We start from the raw sequence: 23,558 nt of genomic DNA, 5'->3' as shown, positions 1-23,558 counted from the left end.
ACTACAAAGCCACCATCAATCGGGTGTCCCTACAAGATCAATACCCGCTCCCGAGTGCGGAGGACCTTTTCGCCACGCTGGCAGGTGGCAAGCTGTTCACCAAGTTGGACCTCACTTCAGCCTATATGATCCAAGAACTGGCCGACAAATCTAAACTACTGACCACCATCACCACGCACAAGGGACTGTTCATTTATAACAGGTGCCCGTTTGACATTCGATCAGCGGCTACGATTTTTCATCGAAACATGGAAAGACTGCTTAAATCCATTCCTGGAATGATCGTATTCCAGGACGACATCCTCATCACGGGTCGAGGCACCGAGGAACACCTCCACAACCTGAAGGAGGTGCTACGTCGACTGGACCGGGTAGGCCTGCGACTCAAGAAATCTAAATGTATGTTCTTAGCTCCTGAGGTTGAGTTTCTGGGCAGGAGGGTTGCTGCAGATGGGATTCGGCCCACCGAATCCAAAACAGAGGCGATTCGACGATCACCCAGGCCCTGCAACACATCGGAGTTGCGTTCATTCCTGGGACAGTTGAACTATTTCGGGAACTTTCTGCCGAACTTGAGCACATTGTTGGAGCCGCTACACGTGCTCCTGCGTAAGGGTTGTGATTGGTTTTGGGGGGAATGTCAGGAACGGGCTTTGATCGGGCGCGAAACCTACTTTGTTCAAACAAGTTGTTGACCCTGTACGACCCCTGTAAAAAATTGGTTCTTACATGTGATGCATCATCCTATGGGGTTGGGTGCGTGCTGCAGCAGGGCAATGCTGAGGGTCAACTACAAACTGTGGCTTATGCCTCCAGGTCGCTTTCTCAAGCAGAGCGGGGATATGGCATGGTCAAGAAGTAAGCACTTGAATGTGTCTATGGTGTAAAAAAAATGCATCAGTAACTCTTTGGCAGGAAGTTTGAATTAGAGAGGGACCACAAGCCATTAACATCCCTGTTGTCAGACAGCAAGGCTGTCAATGCCAACGCATCAGCTCGCATACAGCGATGGGCTCTCACGCTGGCTGCTTATGACTACTCCATCTGGCACCGGCCCAGCACTGAAAACTGCGCCGACGTGCTCAGCAGGCTTCCACTGGCCACCACCGAGGGGGCAGCGGAGCAAAGCGCCGAGATGGTCATGGCTGTCGATGCCTTTGACAGCGCAGGCTCCCCATCACAGCCCGGCAGATCAAAATCTGGACAAACAGAGATCCCCTCCTATTCCTGATTAAGAAATGTGTCCTGACTGGGGATTGGGCTCCCGCACACAGAGCATGCCCTGAGGAGGTCAGACCGTTCCACAGACGGATGGATGAGCTCTCCATCCAAGCCGACTGCCGACTATGGGGCAGTCGGGTAGTTATGCCCCAGAAGGGCAGGGAGGCATTCATTAGGGAACTCCACAGCGAGCACCCTGGCATTGTTCTGATGAAGGCCATTGCCCGGTCACACGTTTGGTGGCCTGGAATTGATTCAGACCTGGAACACTGCGTTCGCAGGTGCACGACGTATGCCCAGCTGAGTAATGCCCCCAGGGAGTTCCCGCTCAGCCCGTGGCCCTGGCCCACCAGGCCATGGTCACACATTCATGTTGACTATGCGGGCCCATTCATGGGTAAGATGTTCCTTATTGTAGTAGATGCGTACTCGAAATGGATCAAGTGCATCATTCTGAATTCATGCACGTCATCCACCACCGTGGAAAGCCTCCGTGCGATCTTTGCAACCCATGGCTTGCCGGACATGCTGGTTAGTGATAATAGCCCATGTTTCACAAGCTACGAATTCCGAGAGTTTATGTCGGGTAATGGCATCAACCACGTCAGGACTGCGCCGTTCAAGCCGGCCTCCAATGGCCAGGCGGAACATGCGGTCCAAATCATTAAGCAAGTTATGCTCAGGATTCAATGACCCTCCCTGCAATGCCGCCTATCGCGCCTCCTGCTGACCTATAGATCCCGACCACACTCACTCACGGGGGTCCCGCCCGCAGAGCTACTAATGAAATGGACACTCAAAACTCGGTTGTCCCTCATTCACCCAGTCCTAACCGACATAGTTGAGGGCAAGCGCAAGTCACAAAACAAGTACCATGACCGTAATGCGAGGGGGAGATGTATAGAAATAAATGATCCTGTATTCATCCTCAATCACGCTATGGGGCCAAAATGGCTTGAGGGCACTGTAATTGACAAAGAGAGGAATAGGGTCATCGTGGTAAAACTCAACAATGGCCAGATATGCCGTATGCATCTGGACCAGGTAAAAAAAAAAGGTTCAGCATCGACACGGAGGAACCTGAAAAAAAAACATGAGATGGAGCTCACAACACCGCCAGTGAATGAGCAACAAGAGCATTCAGAAGAATGCACAGTCCCTGCGGTCAGCCCAGACAGGGCGGAGTCACCACAGGTGACAGACACTCACGTCAGTGTCCAACTGCGGCGCTCCACGAGGGAGAATAGACCACCTGAAAGACTAAACCTATGATCCCAATAAGACTTTGGAGGGGGAGGGGGGAAGGTGATGTCATGTATGTAACCACAATGTAACACCACTGTATTACTGTATACACTCAATCTAAATACACACCTTGACCACAAGGGGTGAACTTGTGGGAGACACTCCTTACCTGATCACACAGGTATAAAAAGGGAGGTCGCACGTAGGGTCATCACTTGAGGTCCTGTGAATAAAGAGTTAAGGTCACAGAGTGACCTTTTTCCCAGAATGTGCCTCGTGTGGTTTCATATTGTAGAGTAAGGACTTTACACCACATTGAGATCCAGATAGAGAGGAGGCAACATCCACAGGAGGCAGATGCTTGCCTGTACCAGGCTGCAGAGGGTGAGGACCAACAAGAGCAGGAGGGAGAAGGCAATGAGTCAGCTGTCATTGGAAGACACCAACATATACGTGGGGGGAGAAGGCCCTATCTTGAAAGGGTCTATAGACAGCAGTTCTCCAACATGGACCTGACTGATGACCAGTGTCTCCGCAAGGACTTTGTCACGGAGCTGTGTAATCTCCTGCAGCCTCAAACAAGGTTGAGGACAGCTCTGTCAGTCGCATCAAAGGTCACCATCGCCCTCAATTTCTATGCGACTGGATCTTTTCAAGCTACAACAGCAGACATTTCGAACATTTCACAATTTGCTGCGCATTGCTCCATCCATCAGGTGACAGATGCTCTGTATAAGAAGAGGCTTCTGTGCATATATATATATATATATTGTGCAACTCTATTTCAATGTTAAATAGTAAATACCTAATAGTGCAACATGTAATGTTTTCCTTTGCTGGAATCACTCTCCCAGTCATTTCAGTGTTTTAGCCCTTAATACCTGGGGAGAGGGACGGTGGAGGTTGTGGGCTGAGAAAGGACTGGTTCCTCCTGTCAGTAATCTTACTAAAATGCTTTCTGAAACAAATCAGCAACTCTCAATTTAAAGCAATTTAACATATTCCCATAGAAACATTGCAATTGCATTTTCTATTAATGAGTAAGATTCGCTTATAATAAAATGAAGAGGCAAACGCTTAAATGACAGGTGAGTGAGTGCCAGCAGCTCGCTCTCCCGCCCGCGTCCTCCTCTCGCTGCACGTGGAGGCCCCAACCTGCGTGAGAACGCCAACGGCAGGTAGAGGCCATAAAAGGAGTGGCGAGCGGCCCCTGGACAACATGGCAGCATACTACTCCAGGGAGCAGTACGAGCTGGTGCAGGAAGGCGACAGCAGTGAAGAGTGACGTCATCAAGGTCCAGGTCGGTGATTCATAGGTGGTCCCTGGAACCAGGATGACTTGCTTCCACATGGGTTCACAGATGTTTCAAGGAAGGACCCGATGTTCCAGTCCTGAACTCCAGCTGAAGAGGTGGAAGATGCCTGTGCGTGGATTTTTTTTTAACGTGTGGTAACCGTTACACATCAGCCACCACACAGGCTTGACAGAGCCAGGCCTTTATCCAGTGGCAAGGATTAACCAGAACGACTGGAGACCTGCTCTGCTGCACGGACCCAGTGCACATATCACAGTGTGGGCTGCCCTGTGCTGCCCCTGGGCCCTTGGCTCTTCTGGGCCCCGTACCCTCATTCGCCGCACCTCCGCCACGATCTCTCGCCGCTCCTCCACCACAAACATTCGCCGCAGCTCTGCCACAAACATTCGTCATAGCTCCCCCACGATCTCTCGCCGCTCCTCCGCCACAAACATTCGCCGCTCCTCTACCACGGTGATTGGAGCCTGGGCAAATACAGCACGGGCGGCAAGGTCTGGGCAAAGGAGCAGCGAGAGACTGTAGAGGGACGTGATCGGGGCCCAGGGGAGACGTGAGTTCAGGGCCAGGGGCCCAGGGGCAGCACGGGTCAGCCCACACTTCATTATGTGTGCGCACTAGGTCCATGCACCAGAGCAGGTCTCCAGTCGTATTGGGTAATCCTTGCCACTGGACCAAGACCTAGCTCTGTGAAGTCCGTGTGGTGGCTGGTGTGCAACAGCCAACACACGTTAAAAAAATCCACGCACAGGCATTTTCCACCCTTCAGGATGTAGTTCGGGTCCTTCATTGAAACACCTGTGAACTCATCCTTTTTTGGCGTGGAAGCAAGTCATCCTCGTTTTGAGGGACTGCCTATGATGATGATAAGAGGAGGAGGGACTACATATCCTTTTCTATGAGCAGGGCGAAGCAGTTGAAGCGGCAGACTGGATTCCTCAGGATAGCAGGCTTCCACAGGGTTCAGGGCGCCATAGACTGCACCCACGTCGCATTGAGGGCACCCAGAACAATCCCAAAATCTTCCGTAACCGCAAGAGATTCCACTCCCTCAATGTCCAGCTGGTGTGTGACCACAACCGCAAAATCATGGCAGTTGATGCCCGGTATCCTGGCAGCAGCCATGATGCTTTCATCCTGCGGCAGACCGGTGTGCCAGGCGTGTTTGCTGGGTCAAATCAAGATTGTGGCTGGCTACTTGGAGACAAGGGCTATCCACTCTGCACTTGGCTGCTTATTCCCCTTCGTCATCCCAGGACTGCAGCGCAGCAATTGTACAATGACTCTCATTCAGCCACCAGGTGCATCATTGAGCAGACCATCAGAATCCTTAAACAGAGGTTCCAATACCTGGATCGCTCAGGAGGAGTGCTGCAGTACTTGCCTGAGCAGATATCCCTATTCGTCATCATCTGCTGCATGCTTCACAACCTGGCAATCATGAGGGCACAACCATCGGAGGACAATGCAGCAGTACCACCTGAGGAGGAGGACCAAGAGGAGGAGGCGCAGGAGCACGACGCGCAGGAGAAGGAGGCACAGGAGGAGGGTCAGGATAGGGGTCGCGGCCACACAGGGGGCGGCTACATCATCCAGACCCTGCAAGGGAAGTCCTAAACCGTCTCATTGCTGCTCGTTTCCGCTGAGTTCATGCGCACTTTACCCTTCATCTGTGCATCTCCATGGGCAAACCAATGTGCCCTTTCACACATCATTCCCCACAGTGAAATGAGAGACCTGCACTGATATTCAAACCCAAAATAAAGATTTATTAGACAAAAAATAATGGTGCAAAAAAGAAGTACACATTATCAATTCTCACCCTTGTGCCTTTCCTTATAACCCCTTTTACACAAACCTATTCTGGAACTACGCCGCAGTGTCTCCCCTGTGGCTGCATCATGGCTCTGGGAAGGCTGCTGTGTTTCAGGTGTAGAAGCTACAGATGTCCTTCCAGGATGTCCTAAATCAGCTCTGACCCTGGAAGGGGCTGCTGCAGACTGGGTCACATCCTCCTCGGTGCCTTCAGTCAGAATTGGCTGGGGCGAAGCCATGGTTGGCAGCTATGGCAGAGTGGGAGGTCTCTGCTCAGGATTACTGTGATTCTGAGAGACAACATCTGGAACCTGCTCCGATGAGCTTGCACCACTCCCCCGGGGCAGCATCTCACCATCCCCACCGATCTGCTGGAGCACAGTTGGGTCAGGTGGCGCGATACTGGAAGGCCACTGGTGGATCATGGTGGATCCAGTCGCGATGGATCTTGCATGGCATCCAGCTGAGACTGCATGAGAGCAGATACAGTCTTGATGCCACCAAACACAACAGCAGTAAGACGCTCCTTGGCCTGTTTTTCCGAGTGCATGAGAGCATTCTGAGTTTCCAGCTCAGTGACCATTCTCTCTAATACAGCACTAAGATGTTGGTTCCCTTCCACATGTGCTGTAATGGCAGCTGCCATATTGCCCACGACACGCGTCATCACAGCTGAATCCATACGGTCACTCTGGGAGTCCACCATCATCTGCACACTGGCAATGATGGGCTCCATGGTGTGCGCAGAGCTGTCCACAATGCAGGAGGCAGACTCCTCCACTCTCCTAACCACTTGCGACAGGCTTTCTGGCAGCTATAACATTGCCCCCAACATCTGCGAATGCATGGCCTGCACCCTTGTATCAAAAGCCACCACATCGAGGGGTTCGCCTGAATCCTCTGCAGCAGAACTCGCCCCCCCGGTGAGCTGGCAGCAGAGGTTCCCCCTGCCCTTCACCATGCTGCAGCCCATTAGGCCCCGGTGCATCATCCAGTGCAGACCGCTCTCCTAAATCTAACTGCAACGACCGCGTACTCCCAGTATCTGAGCTGGTGCGTGCGAGTGTAGGAAGCAGTGACGCGGTGCTGGCAGCAGTCTCCCCCTCTGCATCGCTCTCATCGGATATACCACCAATGTCTGCACTCGGCTCAAGGGTCTCGTCCTGACTCTGGCTCACACTCGACTCAAGGGTCCTGGTCTCGCTGTGGCTCACACTCGGGGTATCGTCTGCAATCATAAATGACACAAGGGGTTCCGTGAGGGTGAGGTAGGGCACTGCACCATCCAGCAAGCAACTTGTACACATTTATCACCAAATGACTGGTCAGCGTTTGGACTTTCAGGGAGAAATGGCATTAAAGGAAGGCCTTCACTTACCGATGCTGCCCCCAGCAGGATCCGCACTGCCAGCGGTCACACGGAAAGCAACATGTGGGCCCACTAGCCGCTGCACCCTCTCTTCTATGTCACTGAGCTGCTGGATATTGCCCTCGACCCCACCAGTCCTCTCTTGCTCCAAATGGTTGTGGGAGACCTTGGCCTACAAAGCAAAGAAGGGTTGCTGTGCAGCAGTGTCATGAGACCTCGGCAATTAGTGCAAGTGTGGGTCCATTACATGCAGGTGTAACTCTCACATGAAAGGGACCCTCCATTGTGAGTATGCACACATAGATATAGATGCCTCCGCAAACAAATGGTGCTTCAGTGACTGTACAGTGAAGTTGGGAAATAAGAGAAGGTGAAGGAGAGGCTCAGAGATGGAAGGTCAGGAGTTGGGGGAACATGTACTCACTTTCATCAGTTGAATGATGTCGTTCAGCCTTTTGCGGCATTGGGTGGCGATGGGGTCATGAATTGAGGTCCCTGACACCTCCACAGCGATCTCGCTCCACGCATTCACAAAGAAGACACGACTGGGTCTTCCTGTGTCCGGATAGAGAACGTGCCTCCTTCCCTCCGCAGCTTGGATGAGGGTCTCAAGTTCAACATCGAAGAAGCAGCTGGCCCTCCTTAAAGCTCTTGCATTAGCGATTTGGTCAGAAACACCAGAGACGAACTCAATGCTCAGGGCCTAGCTGCAAAACCTGCCCTTTGAGAAGGCCAGGGAGCTGTTGCCTCATCATCAGTCAATCAGCATCAGCTGAATTTCTCAGCCTAGTCAGTCAGTCTGCCCCCGCACCGCTGCAAACAGCCCATTCCCACCACCAACACCGCACTGCTCCTTTTTTTCCACCAAATTGCTGAATTTCGCTCTAATGGCCGCCCCATCCATTGCGGCGTTAATGCATGTCAAAAAGCGGTAGGTGTTCCCCAGTCCCCTAGCCTCTTAGCTGCAAGCATCAGACCTGCCATTGAAGTAAAGGAAACAAAAACACAAAACAAATGGGAAGAAATTTACAAAGATGCCACAAAGTTATTTATCAGTCAAATTGCAATTTTGCCGATGTTGCTAATCCTAATATTCTCTGATTTTGCCAACAGGTTATCGAATGCATCACACAAGGCCGTGTGCTGCAACGACCTCGGACCTGTCCGAAAGAGGTGTACGACCTGATGCTTGGTTGCTGGCAGCGTGAACCACACATGAGACTCAACATCAAGGAAATTCACAGTCTTCTCCAGACATTGGCAAAGGCCTCTCCAGTCTATCTGGACATCCTCGGCTAAGCCTCACTTTGACCATTGTAGGCGTGCGTGTGTGTGCGAGATTGTTGCTGCATTACGAAGAAACGTACTCTGATCCCTGACAGTATTAATAGCAATGAGGAGAAGCTTTAAAGGGCAAAATGACAAAACTTCTCCATCTGTAGACACGTTATTGACTTTGAGTTTTAGCATTCTCTCTCAAATTGATCTGGCTTTTGCTCATTTATAACTCTGCCTAGATGCAGGCCTTAATCTAACTGGTTATTCTGCTGAAGACAGTCAAAATTTCTCACTGCAATTAACAATGATTCCTAGTGATTTGCCTTTGATTTGGATGAAAAAAGGGAAGAACAGATGACTGTGAATCATAAACATTCAGCTGCAACACAAAGAAAGGAAAGGAAAAAAACAATTGATTCAAGTTCAACTACACATATCCTACAGGCCATGAGCAAGTATTAGCTGAAACTGAGGAAATATATATGTATTTGGAAAACATTTTAAATTCAGAGCAGTAAGGCATTATATCATGATTTACTGCATACTGATAATTTAATAGGCTTCAACTTTGCCAATGGACTCCCTAAAACTGACCTTGAAAACATGGCATCATCTAGGTGCTCCACTCAAGTCCATTATACAGAAACCTTTCCTGGCTTCTTGCTTTCTTTGTTTTTTTTTGCATTGGATGACATGTCTCACAAAGAAGCAAGTGCAATACAACAATTCGCTGTGAACTGGGCATCTAGAACAATGTACGACTATAATTATGTGAATGCAGTCTCCAGACAGGCTTTATGAGCTTCAGGCTGGAGCTCGCTGTAATGTTCAGTATTCATTTCAGGGTCAAATACTGAAGGTGATTGCCTTTAATAACACAGCACTTGTAGTTGTCTAGGCAAATCATCTGAAAATGTACTTATCCTAAAGCATTTTCCCCCTTAGGTATGTGAGCGAAATATAATTGTGCATGATCCTAATACCATACTGTATGTACAAAATATTGCTCATATCTTGTACACCTTTTAGATGTAGGATGTTATCCATAATGGTGTTACATATATTTAATTAGAAACCCTATTGGAGGCCATTAGCTGCAGGAAATGGCCTTATGCTTTAACAGTACGATGGGATGATAGAAATGCAGAAATATGGAGAAATTTATAAAGATCATATAATCTGCAAGGAGACAGTGAAATTAAGTACCTAGGGTAGACAGAAGTGATCCTATAATTAACATATGATAGCCATCACATAAAACCTAATCCTAGCATCACGTTCTTGTTGCTATGGTATCTTCATTCTCAGCATCCTTTGCTTGCTTAATTTTTTTTCCTCTGACAATATTCTGACAGACAAAGCATGGGTGCATTGCAGTACAAGATGCATGGTCAATGGCTCATGTCTAGCTTGTTGACATATAAATCTCAGTTATCTGGTGATGCTGGGGAACCCTAGGTTAGATTTCGTATCTGTTTGACAAGTTCATGCTAAAGTAAGCACCCGAACTGTCAAAACCTAACGTTTTCTCCTTTGTAAAACGCACTCCCTCTGTGAGGGAGCACGGTTGTAACTTGTAACTGCATTTGGCAACAAAGCATGGAATGCTCTTAGAATTTGTCTGTTCTCCTATTTTCGCGAAATAACTAGAGGAGATCAGTATTGGATATCCATTAATTTTTTTAAATTTTATGGCCAAATATTTAATAATTTAATACTTTTAGTTTCATTTACAAATTTTTATTTTTTTACATAATTTATTAATTAAAGCATTACATCATTTAGTTGTTTTGCTTCATTGACTGGGGCTCAAAATAGCTATTAATCAGCAAAAGAATTCTGAGTTGTATATAAATGACACAGATTATTTTCCATTATGTCCTGCTATTCACTTGATATAGGACAGGTTCGTTAAACTGAATTCTTATCTCCCAGAGCTACAGTTGTTCAGAGAGATATAAAAGTGAATTTACACCCCGTGGATTTGCAGGATAGCATATCAGACAATGTTGTAGATGTTATCAGGATGATCCACCAAGCGATAGATTTTGTTAGTAAGGGTATCAAGGGATATGGAACACAAGTGGGTAAATGAAGTTGAGGTAGAGATTAACCAAAATCTAATTGAATGGTGGAACAGGCTCGAGGGGCTGAATGGCCTATTCCTGTTCCTATGTTCCAATGTCCCTTTGTTCCTATGATCTGAAGAATGTGCCTTCCATCTGCTTTTAGGCTTACTAACATAATTATACTGCATTACAATCTTAGTACAGATGTACAAAGAGCAAGAACACAGTGAGTTTTGTTGTAACTCTCAGCCTACTGCATTATAACATTGAACTCAGCAAGTAGAACTTTCTTCAAGAAGGTCAAAACTTCTGGCCATTTGAATTGTTGATGTCAGTCAAGAATATATTATCTATTAAGCTGATAAAAATCACAGCTATTCTTACACTCCACTACCTGCTGCTCTTACAAATCCTTTTTTAAAGGCCATAAAGAACATAAAAGCCCAAAGAAGAAAACTCCTGAAAACTGATTATTTGCTGATGATGTCTCAAAATACATTGCGAGCATAAATTATGGCATATGTTTGTCTTAAGAGGTTTAAATTAAATCAGCAAATGAGGTAACTTCTATGAAACATTTCTATGAATTCTATAGATGTTGAAGTGTGACATCCACGGTACAACACTGCTTTAGGTTCATTACTGACATATGTCATGCCTTACATCAACTAATTTTAGCAATTTAGAAAAGTTAACGTGTTAGAAAGCAACAGTAAGACTAAGGCACTGATAGAGGAGCTGCTTCTGTTAAAATGAACATTGCTGTCACCAGAGCCTGGAAAAACCTTTAGCTATGTTCGCACTTGATTAAAAGTCTTGTGCTGTGATTATATTATACCTGTTAGCTAGCAACTGACTTCTTACACATTGGATTTAGGGTGAGGAGAGAAAGCAGAGGCAGGCACATTAAAGGATATGTTAAATAACTGAAGTGCAGCTCACTTCATTTAAAATAACAGTATCAGGAATGGCTTCCAGTCAGGCCAAACATAGGCCCACTGTGGGTTAGCTTCATTTTTCTTTAACATTGTGTGAACATAGTTTTTGACAGTTGAAAGATCAATGGATATTTCAGCTTGATTTTGTGACTTTAAAGCATTTCTTAGTGGTGGTGATTGGCAAGACAATGTCATCAACCCAATCCTCCCTCCCTTTGAAATTACTTGTCACTTCAAAAGCATTGGGAAGGTTTTTGTGTCCTTCTAGTCTACAAAGACAATTTTTAACCAATCTCTTGGAACTGAAACTGTGACCTGGTGTTATTTTTTTAAATTCAGCTTGATGCTTAATATATTTCTTTCCCTCTCTTTTTTTTGTTCTGGGTAATTATACTTTTCAATTTCTCCGAAAAAAGTAAAATCTCTGATGACATTTTTGTATTCTGTGTCTTTCATAAAAACTGCACAGATGTTGAGATTCAGATATGTGGGGGTAGATTGTCATCATGTATCTGATTCCATGGAGCAGGAGCTGGACGGTATGAGCCCGTCACCTGATCGATGGAATCACTCTGCGGCCCGGCCAATTCTCACGCTCGGGCCTCGTTTCCATTATTGTCGGTGAGGGCCGAAAATCTGTCGGATTCAGTGCGGCGCTCAGCCAGTGCAGATAGTGACAGTGGGGGAAGATGATCCCGTGGGAGGGCTATGGAGGGGGGATTTTTGAGGAGCTGGGAGGATCACTAATTCCACAAAAATCACTTTAAAAGTTTAACGTGCGTGGTTTTGAGCAGCCTGCTGCATAAATCAGCTCCATAGTGTCTCTTTGCTGGAACATTTGTCTTTTTTTTCTGTTATAGTCTGTTGTACACATTTATTTCTTGAATGGTCTGTGTAGCTCTTGGCTGATTTTTAGATGATGCCGAAGTACCTGTGTTATATATTTGTATGTTGAAATGTGACCAGTTTCTCAAATTGAAATGGAAAGTTTCTTGTTATACAACAAATTCAATGGAAAAATTCTGTCTTACAATAAACATTGTCATCAGAAACATATTATATTTGGTGTTTCTTTAATGTTAGTAAATTTAGAGCAAAGGCTTATTATACCAGTTATATAGATAGTATAACTGCCACCTGCCAACTAACATATGTTTGGTATGTACACCACTGCCAGCCATTTAAACAACCTGGTGGATGAACTGACATATCTTATTCAGGACATGAACACATAATCTACACTGGCACTGCAGTGCATTACTGAAGGAGCGTTGTATTATCAGAGCTGCCATCTTTTGGATGGAATGTTAAATTAAAGCCTTGTCTGCCTGCTCAGGTGGACATAATCTTATGACACTATTGAAGAAGAGTTTTCCCAGTGCACTGGCCAGCATTCCTCCCTCAAACAACACCTTAAAAAGATCAACTGCTCATTTATCTCATTGTGTGATCTTATTGCATGCATATTGGCTGCTGTATTTGCCCACAAAGCATCTGTGACTGCACTTCAAAAAGAAATGTGTTGCCTCTGAAGTTCTTTGGATATCCTGAGGATGTGAAAGTCACCATATAAATGCAAGTTATTTCTTTAATCATAACCAGCAGAAAACCAAACAATCAAAGCCCTCAATTATTTTTTTAAATCCACCATTCAAAAACTAGCAATTACCACAAAATTGTTAATTAATCAAACAATTTTTTATGCCTTTTTCAGTCATCATTTCTTTCTTCACTTCTTCTACAGAAAATTCCCTTTACAAATCTGTTACTTGATTGATAAATTAACTTTACTGTAAGCTTCAACAGGTGATTTTTTTTTAAAGCTGAAATTTAGAGATTAGTGCACAGAATAATTACACAACTCATTGAAAAACCAGAAAAGCAAAGCTGTATTCATTTTGCAATCATAAGAGAAGCTGTAACTTCACTATTGATCTTACTCATGGAAATGTTTTTAAGAATTCATTTTGATAAAAAATTTCATTCCGTTAATTTGGGGTCGATAAGACATTTTCCAATTAACACTACTGAAAATAACGATCTATTTATTATTCTTATTTAAAGGTTTAGTTTTTCAGAAAGTCTAATAGCGATCAATGCAATTATTTCGAATAATCATTATTGCATTAGGGATCTTTTTTTTCTGTATTCTGGTTTCTAAATGGAGGGTGAGACCTGTTGCCACACCAGTAGTATCAAAGGTTTCTCCTTTAAATCTCCTGCTCCTATTGCTGTGACACTCACTGCTCTCCAATATTCTGTTCAGCAGTGAGAAAACAAAATGATGGCAATAGGGTGGAAAACATTGCTCATTGACATTTTTTGTAAAATAAATTTTATTAAATGCTCACATCACAACAAATGGTATGAAACATTGCTAGCCAGTAAAAAAAGGCAGACGGGGAATAAGGGCATTGACATTCAGTGGGCTGTGACCTTGCTAGAATTTGTGGGGTCAGCTTAGGGGCACCTAATTTATGCAGAGCTGGTGGGTGCCCTGTACCACTATGGATGCATCTCCTGAACCTGCCCCTGCCATTTATCCAGTAAATCAAGCACCTGGCATCTATTGGATGGGAGCAGGCTATTTGCCCAGCCCTACACCCCAAGACCCAATGCCCCATTGCCCCTTGGTCCTCCGTTCAAGGCAGCCTCTCCATTTTATTTGATAAAAGTTACCCTTTTTGTTGGATCCAGTCTGCCCCCCTCACCTCGTTGTGTGCCCTGTCTAACGCACGCACCCATCTGGAAGCGGGTACATCTCATCTCATTCAGCATACCGCCCTGCAGTAACACACTGGGTCCCTACTGAGACTGGGGAGATGTGACTCTCAGTATAGGGAGTCCCTGCCTCCCCACAACCCTGTCCAGCATAGCTCCATCTTCAGGAGCAGCCCATGTCATTACTGATCTGTAAGGGGCAGATAAAAGTTCCAGCTCTTACAAAGCCAGTGGGTAAATCCAAGAATCGGCATGAGCCCAGTATAATATGGCCCCTGCTGTTTTCTTGTAGGTTCTACCATAGTTATGTTGGAGTTATTTTCTTTGCTCCACCACTGCCTAGGCCCTAAGCTCTGGAATTCCCACCCTAAACCTCTCCACCTCTCTACCTCTCTCTCCTTTAAGGCGCTCCTTAAAATCTACCTCTTTGACCATGCTTTTCGTCATCTTATGTTGCTCGGTGTCAAATTTAGTTGATAATTACTCCTGTGAAGCACCTTGGGCTTTATTACATTTAAGGGGCTGTATAAATGCAAGTTGTTGTTGTTAACACAGCAGACATCCAGCAGAAACATGCCAAGATATCTGCATTTTTAAAATACATTCCAATCCAGAGAAGAAAATTTGATTTCTGGAATTTAATCGTATTTTCAACAGCTGGAAAAAAATCCTAACCTGGAGCCAAGGCAATAAAAGTTTCATACTTGATACACTAATGGCAGGATCTATTCAACTGCTGGGGGCCAAAATTTAGCCCCGCCTGATAGTGGGTGCACCAACTGTTTTTTATGTTTTTTTATCGCGAAATTCAGCTCTTTGTCCTTTTTTTTCAATTGGCCAGGAGGTTGGTCATAAAGGGGGCGGAAGTGCAGCGGTAATTGCTGGTGAGAGGGGGAAGTGGACGCAGGACGAATTCTCCGTGCAGTCACTCAGTAGCGGAGCGGTGGTGATGTCATTGCGCGTCTACGTCACCACGTATCTCGCCTCCGTTAAAGGGGAGAGAATCGGCCATCAATCCCGATCGGACACTGGACCACCAGGGAGGGTTTCGGCCAGGTCAGTGGCCTGGCATCCAAGAGGGGGTGCCAAGCTGCCTGTTGGCGGTTCTGCCGAACCCGGGGACACAATAGTCTGGCTGACATGGAAGTCAGCCGGCAAAAAAAAAGAAAATGGCGGCCGCAGCATTGGGCTCTCGCCTTTAATGGTCGCCACACTGCCAGGGCAGAGAGAGAGCATACAAGGTGCACCGACAGAAAAAGCTGTCGAGGGCACCGCTCGGCGGCAATAAGACTTTGCTTGCTAAATTTCGCGGGAGATGGGTCCCGGCAGTGTGCGCACTGATGACGCACACAAGGCAGTCGGCAGCAGTGGAGCAGAAGTGGGGACCATCAGAAAAACCCCCAAGCTGAATTTAGCTTGCGGCGGCCATTCGACCAGAAATCGGCGGACACTCAACTTCGCCCCATGGCCGCTGCAAATGGGCGGTAACGGGCCTTATTGGGGAGCTGAATTGTCTTAGTGATGTGAATGCATCCACATTTACTTGCATTGGAGTGATAAATCAATAATGGTTTCAAGAATGAATTGGGTGTAGTGGATGCTAACATTTTCTAGCAGTCTCAATAATAACTGTGTATCTGCATTCCTTGGAGATCTAGTGGGATGGATACATCAGTATTCCCAGTCGTCTAAAGAGACACCAGACTGGCTTTAGCCATTGGAATTAGCTTTTGCTTGTTTTAAAAGATCCCTGAGCTTCTGAAGCCAAATCCTAAAAACAAAACAAAATTTTAATAGTTCTGCATTGTAAAATAAATTATAGGTTTCCAAATTAGGTGCTGGAATTCAAACCTGAGTGATGCTTCTTGCTTCTCAGGCAATATAGCCAATTTATAATTATGTGTTCTGGAAGAAGAGTGGAAGTAGAGGTGGAATGTCAGGCAGCTGACATTCCAATCGAGCTTGCATTCCAAAGGATCTCTTTGCAAAATGCTGCATTACTGTGTCACAACCTCCCTGGATAATCATAGTATACATGAGCATTACCTTATCTTAACCACCTCAGTTCTCTTCTAAGCAAAGTTCTTCAGGCTGGCTTCCTTCAAGGGAGTTAAGGGCTTGTAATTTATGAGCCCTCTTCAAGTTCAGTTCTGTTTTCTTTTGTTAGGTGTCACCCTGCAGGGAAATAGCTTTGACATGTGATCAGTTGAAGGGGTACATGCACAGTGACAGACATGTGCCAAAGCTGCAACTTATTCTGAATCGCTTTCAGTCATGTGTCTTTGTGAAAGAACACAAAAATAAAAAGAGAGAAAGGGTTAACTAAAAGCAAGGAAATCTTGGAAGGACTGCACCATCATTCAAGTAAGGAGGGGAGATCACCAAAAAGAATATTGCATTTAGATATGGTACTTAAACAGGAGCTCTTTAATACTCAAAATTTTGGTCAAGAACCATTTACATAAATGATTCAGACTCAGGAATCGGTAGTACAATTTCAAAATTTGCAGACGACACCAAATTGGGGGTTTAGTTAATACAGAGGAGGACTGCGACAAAATACAGGATGACATTAATAAACTTGAAGAATGGGTATGTAATTGTCAAATTAACTTCATTATAGACAAGTGTGAGGTGGTACATTTTGGTAGGAAGTATAAGGAGGCATCATACTCCTTGGAAAATAAATGTCTAAATGAAGTAGAGAAGCAGAGGGACCTGGGGGTACAGATACACAAATCACTAAAAGTAGCAACGCAGGTTAATAAGGGCATAAAGAAAGCAAACAAAGTACTGAGGTTCATTTCTGAGGGATAGATTGAAAAGCAGAGAAGTTATGTTGAACTTATTTTGAATCTTGATTAGACCGCACTTCGAGTACTGTGAATAGTTCTGGTCTCCATATTATAAACAGGATATAGAGGCACTGGAGAAGGTGAAAAATAGATTTACTAGAATGATCAGACACGATGGGCCGAAATGGCCTCCTTCTGCGCTGTAAATGTCTATGTTTCTATGTAAATTCCTATACCGAAACTGAGAGGTTATACCTGTTAGAAAAGATTGAACAGGCTGCAGCTCTTTTCTCTGGAAAAAAGACGGGGTGACCTGATAGAGGACTTTAAGATTATGAAAGGGTTTGATAGGGTAGACATAGAAAAGATGGAACTAGGAGTCATAAATATAAAGTAGTTACTAATAAATCCAATTGGGAATTCAGGACAAACTTCCTTACCCAGAGAATGGTTAGAGTGTGGAATTCGCTACCACTTGAGGTGACTAGCATAGGTGTATTCAAGGGGAAACTAGATAAACACATGAGTGAGAAAGGGATAGAAGCATATGTTGATGGGGTTAGATGAATTAGGATGGGAGGGGGTTCGTGTGGAGCATAAACACTGGCATGAACCTGTTGGGCCAACTGGTCTGTTTCTGAGCTGTAAATATTATGGCTCGGTTTTTGCTGTGGCAATTACAGCAAAACTGTCAGCCTTCACCGTCATTATTCCTCTGAAAGTGACAGCAATGTCTGGAGTCAGCGCATGTGCAGATAAGCATAGAAATCCAGAAGTTACTGTCAGTTATTCCCTGATCTTCCACAAGTTGTGCTATGAAACTCCCCAGAGCCGGTAATCAATTCAAATCACATCGAGGGACGAAAGCACTCCTATTGCACTGAAATATCGCTGTTTAACCCCCCCCAAAAAGTTAAGCCTGCTGAAATTGGTGTAACTGGATCTTGAATGGCTTATTGACTGCTGGAGAACCGTTCTGATCCTGAAAAACTAATTTTATATTTGTGGAATGTCAAATATTTCCATTAAAATGACAAGAATTACATGGTTTTTAAAATAATATATTTTTAAAGGTTTGTTACGTATTTCAGTTTCACGTAGCTCTCTCTTAATACCACGTATCTCTCTGTAAAATTTGTGAAAAGTAAATTCTAATCTATGCACTACCTCACGACCATTTCTCTCAACCCCGTCATGGTCTCTAAATTGTCAGACTGGGATGAGCAGAAATTTTCTCCAATTGAATACCGGGAAGACTGAAGCAATTGTTTTCAGTCCCCGTCACTGACTCCATCCCTCTCCCCAACTCCCGTCTGAGGCTTAACCAGACTGTTCGCAACCTTGGTGTCATATTTGACCCTGAAATTAGCTTTCAACCACATATCTGCAGCATAACTAAGAACGACTATTCCCACCTCCGTAACATTGCCCTTCTCAGCCCTTGCCGCAGCTCATCCATTGCTGAAACCCTCTAGACTTGACTATTCCAATGCACTCCTGGCTGGCCTCCCACATTCTAAACTAAAGGTGATATAAAACTCGGCTGCCCGAGTCCTAACTCGCACCAAGTCCCGCTCACCCAATCACCTCCGTGTTCGCTGACCTACATTGGCTTCTGGTTAAGCAACGTCTTGATTTCAAAATTCTCATCCTTATTTTCAAATCCCTCCATGGTCTCGCCCCTCCCTATCTCTGTAATCTCCTTCAGGCCCACAACCCCCACCACCTCCACCCGCCCCGCCCCCCGGGCCTATGTAATACTATTTAAGAAGAAAATCTGCCAGCTTTTTTCAGATTATCATGAATTTTGCATTCTGCATTATTAGTTTAAAAACATACCCTCTAGCCTAATGGATGAATCTGTTCCATTTTTGTAGTGTGATCAACTCAATCAAATGACTTCAATTATATAAATGTTGCTTTTAATAACTTTCAACTGATCCTTGTGCCTAATAGAGAAAACAAGAGAAAAAAAGAGAGCGATATGATAAAGAAAGAAAGTTAACAAATGCAGAAACAGAACTGAACAGATTTCTATTGGATTATCAAAGTACCTAATGTTATAGTGGTTTTATAGTTGGACCCCTTTGAAGATTTGAATGTACCAAGGCTTTTAATTGTAAGCTGCAGCTGTAAAATATGTTGTATGGACATATACCGTTGTAAAATTCTGTGAGGGCTTGACATGGGTTAATAGTAAAGGGGTGACAGGTTGGCAATCAACTTCTCTGTGGCAAGCATACATGAGCCTGGTAAATGGAACTAGTGGATAGGTTTAGGTGTGTCACCTTCTTCTGTATTTGTTGTAGGTCTTGCAGGATGTGCAAGCAGCTTTGAGCCTGGTTGCTAACTACCATCAGGAATACCGACCTGTTGCCCTCTAGGACAAACAGGACAACCCATCTCTCACCCACCTTCAGCTGCAGCAGTTCCACTTCATCAAACAAGATGAGTGCTATGCCATCTAGACAGGTTAGATGCAGGAAGAATGTTCCCAATGTTGGGGAAGTCCAGAACTAGGGGACACAGTCCAAGGATAAGGGGGAAGCCATTTAGGACCGAGATGAGGAGGAATTTCTTCACCCAGAGAGTGGTGAACCTGTGGAATTCTCTACCACAGAAAGTTGTTGAGGCCAATTCACTAAATATATTCAAAAAGGAGTTAGATGGAGTCCTTACTACTCAGGGGATCAAGGGGTATGGCGAGAAAGCAGGAATGGGGTACTGAAGTTGCATGTTCAGCCATGAACTCATTGAATGGCGGTGCAGGCTAGAAGGGCCGAATGGCCTACTCCTGCACCTATTTTCTATGTTTCTATGTTTCTAATTCAAATGGAGATGAAAAATGAAAAACATATTATAGAAAGTCAATTGAAAAAGGACAGAAAAGAACTTTTGAAGAAGCACAAGAAAATGTGAACAAACTAAAAAACCTGCCTGTCTTTTACCAGGAACTCATCAGGGTCTGGAACAGAGTCGCCACCAAGCGCAGCACTCCACCGTCTGGAGTGGCGGCTGTCCTGCAGGAGCCGCTGCTCAGGAATCCGTACCTCCACGACCGTCTTCTTAGGTGGCAGGCGGACGAGAGGGCTGTGGCTGGCGAGGTGACCAGGGTTAGGGACCTGCTCGATGGCGGAGGAGCGGGCTGGATAGTGGCAGACATGCTGGCACGGCGCCTAAACTGGGCCGACGTCCGGCGCGTGGCCAATGCCATCGAGTCGCTAAAAACAGCGCTGGGCCCTGACTCCATTAGGTGTGTCGAGGAGGCTCAAGCATGTGGGGAGATCCCATCCGCACTGAACCCAGTCCGGAAGGAATTCCTCATCGGTGCCTAGCCCCGAAACCTCCCTCGGGAGCCGGCGCCTCACAACTTGAGCCGCCTTGGGGAAATCCCCTGCGTGCCTTTCAGTTCTGCGCGGAGGGGTTTCCTGTATGGGCTGCTCCTGCACACTCTCCACCTTGCCATTCTCGTCTGCCGTCCAGACATGTCATGGTGCACCATCTTGCCATCTGGAGGAGGCGGGGGTCCCTGATGGAGTGCACTCTACACAGGAGTCCTCCCCCTATTTATTGGGGACTTGGCCTGGAGGGTGGTGCACGGAGCAGTCTCGTGCAATAAATTTTGAAGTCGGTTCACGGGCTCCCAGGCTGCCTGCAATTTCTGCGGCTGGAGGAGTCCGTGTTCCAAGTTTTTATGGAATGTGTGAGGTTGCAGCCCCTGTTCCATTACTTAAAGGGGCTGCTCCTCAAATTCTGGTTGCACTTCAGTCCCACACTCCTGATCTTTGGGCACCCTGTGCAGAAGGGAGCGAGTATGTCCGAGGGCCTCCTCCTAGGACTGCTCCTGGGCACGGCCAAGGGTGCCATCAGTCGGTCCAGGCAGCGGGCGGTCGAAGGAGTCATTCAGCCTGACTGCCTGCTTCTCTTCTGCGGTTACATCTGAGCCAGGGTGTCCCTGGAGATGGAGCACGCGGTGTCCACCAGTACATTCGTGGCCTTCCACGAAAGGGGGGCGCCGGAGGGACTGGAGTGCATCATCACCCCCGGCAACCAAATTTTTATTTGATTTTATATGTTTTAAAGTTTAATTGGCTTATTGTGTCGGGTTTTAGTGTCCCCTCCCCTTTTAGCCAGGAGGCACTTGTATAATTTGTGGTTTTAGTGCCCAAAAAAACCACAAAAAAACAAACAAAAAACCCCCAAAAAGGGCACTTGAAAACTGTTTGGAGTGTCCCCCCCCTCCCCCCCCCCCCTTTAATAAGGGGGCACTTGATTTAATGTTTATTTTAGTTTTCTACAAAAAGAGTTGTAGAGCTGTTGATACTACGGGGTCCTGTTCTCGCCGGATCTGTCCAGCGAGAGAGTTTTGTGGGAGGACCTGCCTAAGGTCGGCCCGGAGGGTGCCAAAAATCTGGACGCTCCACTAAGCTTGGCGGAGCTGACCGGTGCCCTCGACCAGCTCTTGAGGGGAAAGGCCTCAGGGCTGGTCGGGCTGACCCTGGAGTTCCACATGGCGTTCTGGGACGTCTTGGGGGGCGACTACGCACGGGTCCTGGGGGAAATTCTGGCGACCGGGGTGATGCCCCTCTCTTGGCACAGGGCAGTCATCGTCCTGCTGCCTAAGAAGGGCGATCTCCGCCTACTTAAGGACTGGCGCCCGGTCTCCCTCCTCAGCACAGATTACAAAATCTTTGCCAGGGTGGTGTTTGCTCACCTTGGCACCGTGCTGGGCCACATGATATCCACCCCGACCAGTCCTACACGGTTCCGGGCCGGACAATCCATAATAACATCCATCTGGTCCGGGACCTGATCCACCATTCCCAGGAGGCTGGTCTGTCGGTCGCCTTCCTTTCCCTAGACCAAGAGGAGGCATTCGACAGGGTGGATCACGAATATCTGTTCGGAACTCTGCACGCTTTCGGGTTCGGAACACATTTCGTTGCCCGGATCCGACTTTCGTACACCGCCGCGGAGTGTCTGATTAAGGTTAATGGGTCTTTGACGGCGCCCCTTCGCTTTGGGAGAGGGGTGTGCCAGGGATGCCCCATGTCCAGCCAGTTATATGCCATCTGTGTGGAGCCTTTCCTGCGCCTCTTGCGGACGAGGTTGATGGGACTGGCTCTGCAAGGGCCAGGCATGGAGGTTGTCCTATCGGCTTACGCTGATTGTGTGCTCCTCATGGTCGAGGATCCCATTGACCTGCGGAGGATGCGTGAGTGCCAGGAGATTTACTTGGCCGCATCCTCCGCCAGGATCAACTGGGAGAAATGTTCCGGACTCCTGGTGGGTCAGTGGCGGGTGGATTCCCTGCCGGAGGAGCTTAGGCCTTTTGCCTGGAGCACGACCCATCTCCTCTATCTGGGAGTCTACCTTAGCCCCGACGAGGGAGCCTGGCCGGCGAACTGGCAGGAGCTGGAGGCCAAGGTCGCCGCTCGCCTAGGGCGCTGGACAGGACTGCTCCGAGTGCTGTCCTACAGGGGTCGAGCGCTAGTCATAAACCAGCTGGTGGCCGCTATGCTGTGGTACTGGCTGGTCACTTGACTCCTCCCCTTGTGTTTGTCACCAAGATACAGAAGAAGCTGGTGGACTTCTTCTGGAACAACAGGAAGCACTGGGTCTCTGCCGCGGTCTTCCATCTCCCGCTTAGGGAGGGTGGTCAGGCGTTGGTGTGCGTCAGCACCCAGCTCGCGACTTTCCGTCTTCAGATCCTGCAGAGATACCTTTATGTCGAGCCCCCTCCTAGGTGGCGTGCGCTGGCGACGTAGTTCTTCCGCCTGCAATACAACCTCAATTACGACACGCAGCTCCTGTTTGTGAGCCTGGGGGGGCATCAGGACTGCCATGCGGGAGCTGCCTGTCTTTTACCAGGAACTCACCAGGGTCTGGAGCGGAGTCACCACCAAGCGCAGCTCTCCACCGTCTGGAGTGGCGGCTGTCCTGTAGGAGCCGCTGCTCAGAAATCCGTACCTCCATGACCACGGTTTTAGGTGGCAGTCGGACGAGAGGGCTGTGGCTGGCGAGGTGACCAGGGTCAGGGACCTGCTTGATGGGGGAGGAGCGGGCTGCATGGCACCAGATGTGCTGGCACGGCGCCTAAACTGGGCCGACGTCCGGCGTGCGGCCAATGCCATCAAGTCGCTAAAAACAGCTCTGGGCCCTGACTCCATTAGGTGTGTCGAGGAGGCTCAAGCACGTGGGGAGATCCCGTCTGAACTGACCCCCGTCCGGATGTAATTCCTCATTGGCGCCAAGCCCCGAAACCTCCCTAGGGAGCCGTCACCTCACAACTTCAGCTGCCTCGGGAAAATCCCCTCCGTGCCTTTCAGTTCTGTGCGGAGGGGTTTCCTGTACGGGCTGCTCCTGCACACTCTCCATCTTGCCATCTTTGTCTGCCGTCCGGACACGGCATGGCGCACCATCTTGCTGTCCGGAGGAGGCGGAAGTCCCCAAATTCTGGGGAGTCCTCCCCCTATTTATTGGGGACTTGGCCTGGAGGGTGGTGCATGGAGCAGTCCCGTGCAATAAATTTTTACATCGGTTCACGGGCTCCCAGGCCGCCTGCAATTTCTGCGGTCTGGAAGAGTCCATGTTCCATGTTTTTATTGAGTGTACGAGGTTGCAACCCCTATTCCATTATTTGGAGGGGCTGCTCCTCAAATTCTGGTTGCACTTCAGTCCCACTCTCCTGATCTTTGGGCACCCTGTGCGGAGGGGAGTGGGCAGGTCTGAGGGCCTGCTCGTAGGACTGCTCCTGGGCATGGCCAAGGGTGCCATCAGCTGGTCCAGGCAGC

At 47.3% G+C, this 23,558-nt stretch overlaps 1 protein-coding gene across 1 annotated transcript in view; it reads left to right on the top strand.

Annotated features, from left to right (window-relative positions):
* ntrk2a (neurotrophic tyrosine kinase, receptor, type 2a) overlaps window positions 1-8,262 on the top strand; it is a 596,947-nt gene extending 588,685 nt beyond the window's left edge. Inside the window, exon 17 of the mRNA XM_070861343.1 lies at window positions 8,077-8,262. Within this exon, the coding sequence (XP_070717444.1) occupies window positions 8,077-8,262 (186 nt within the window). The remainder of the gene's footprint in view (window positions 1-8,076) is intronic.
* Window positions 8,263-23,558: the final 15,296 nt, after the last annotated feature.

This window comes from Pristiophorus japonicus, chromosome 1, assembly GCF_044704955.1.
Source record: "Pristiophorus japonicus isolate sPriJap1 chromosome 1, sPriJap1.hap1, whole genome shotgun sequence".
Classification (NCBI taxonomy): Eukaryota; Metazoa; Chordata; class Chondrichthyes; family Pristiophoridae; genus Pristiophorus; species Pristiophorus japonicus.
This window is presented reverse-complemented; position numbering and strand designations above follow the sequence as displayed.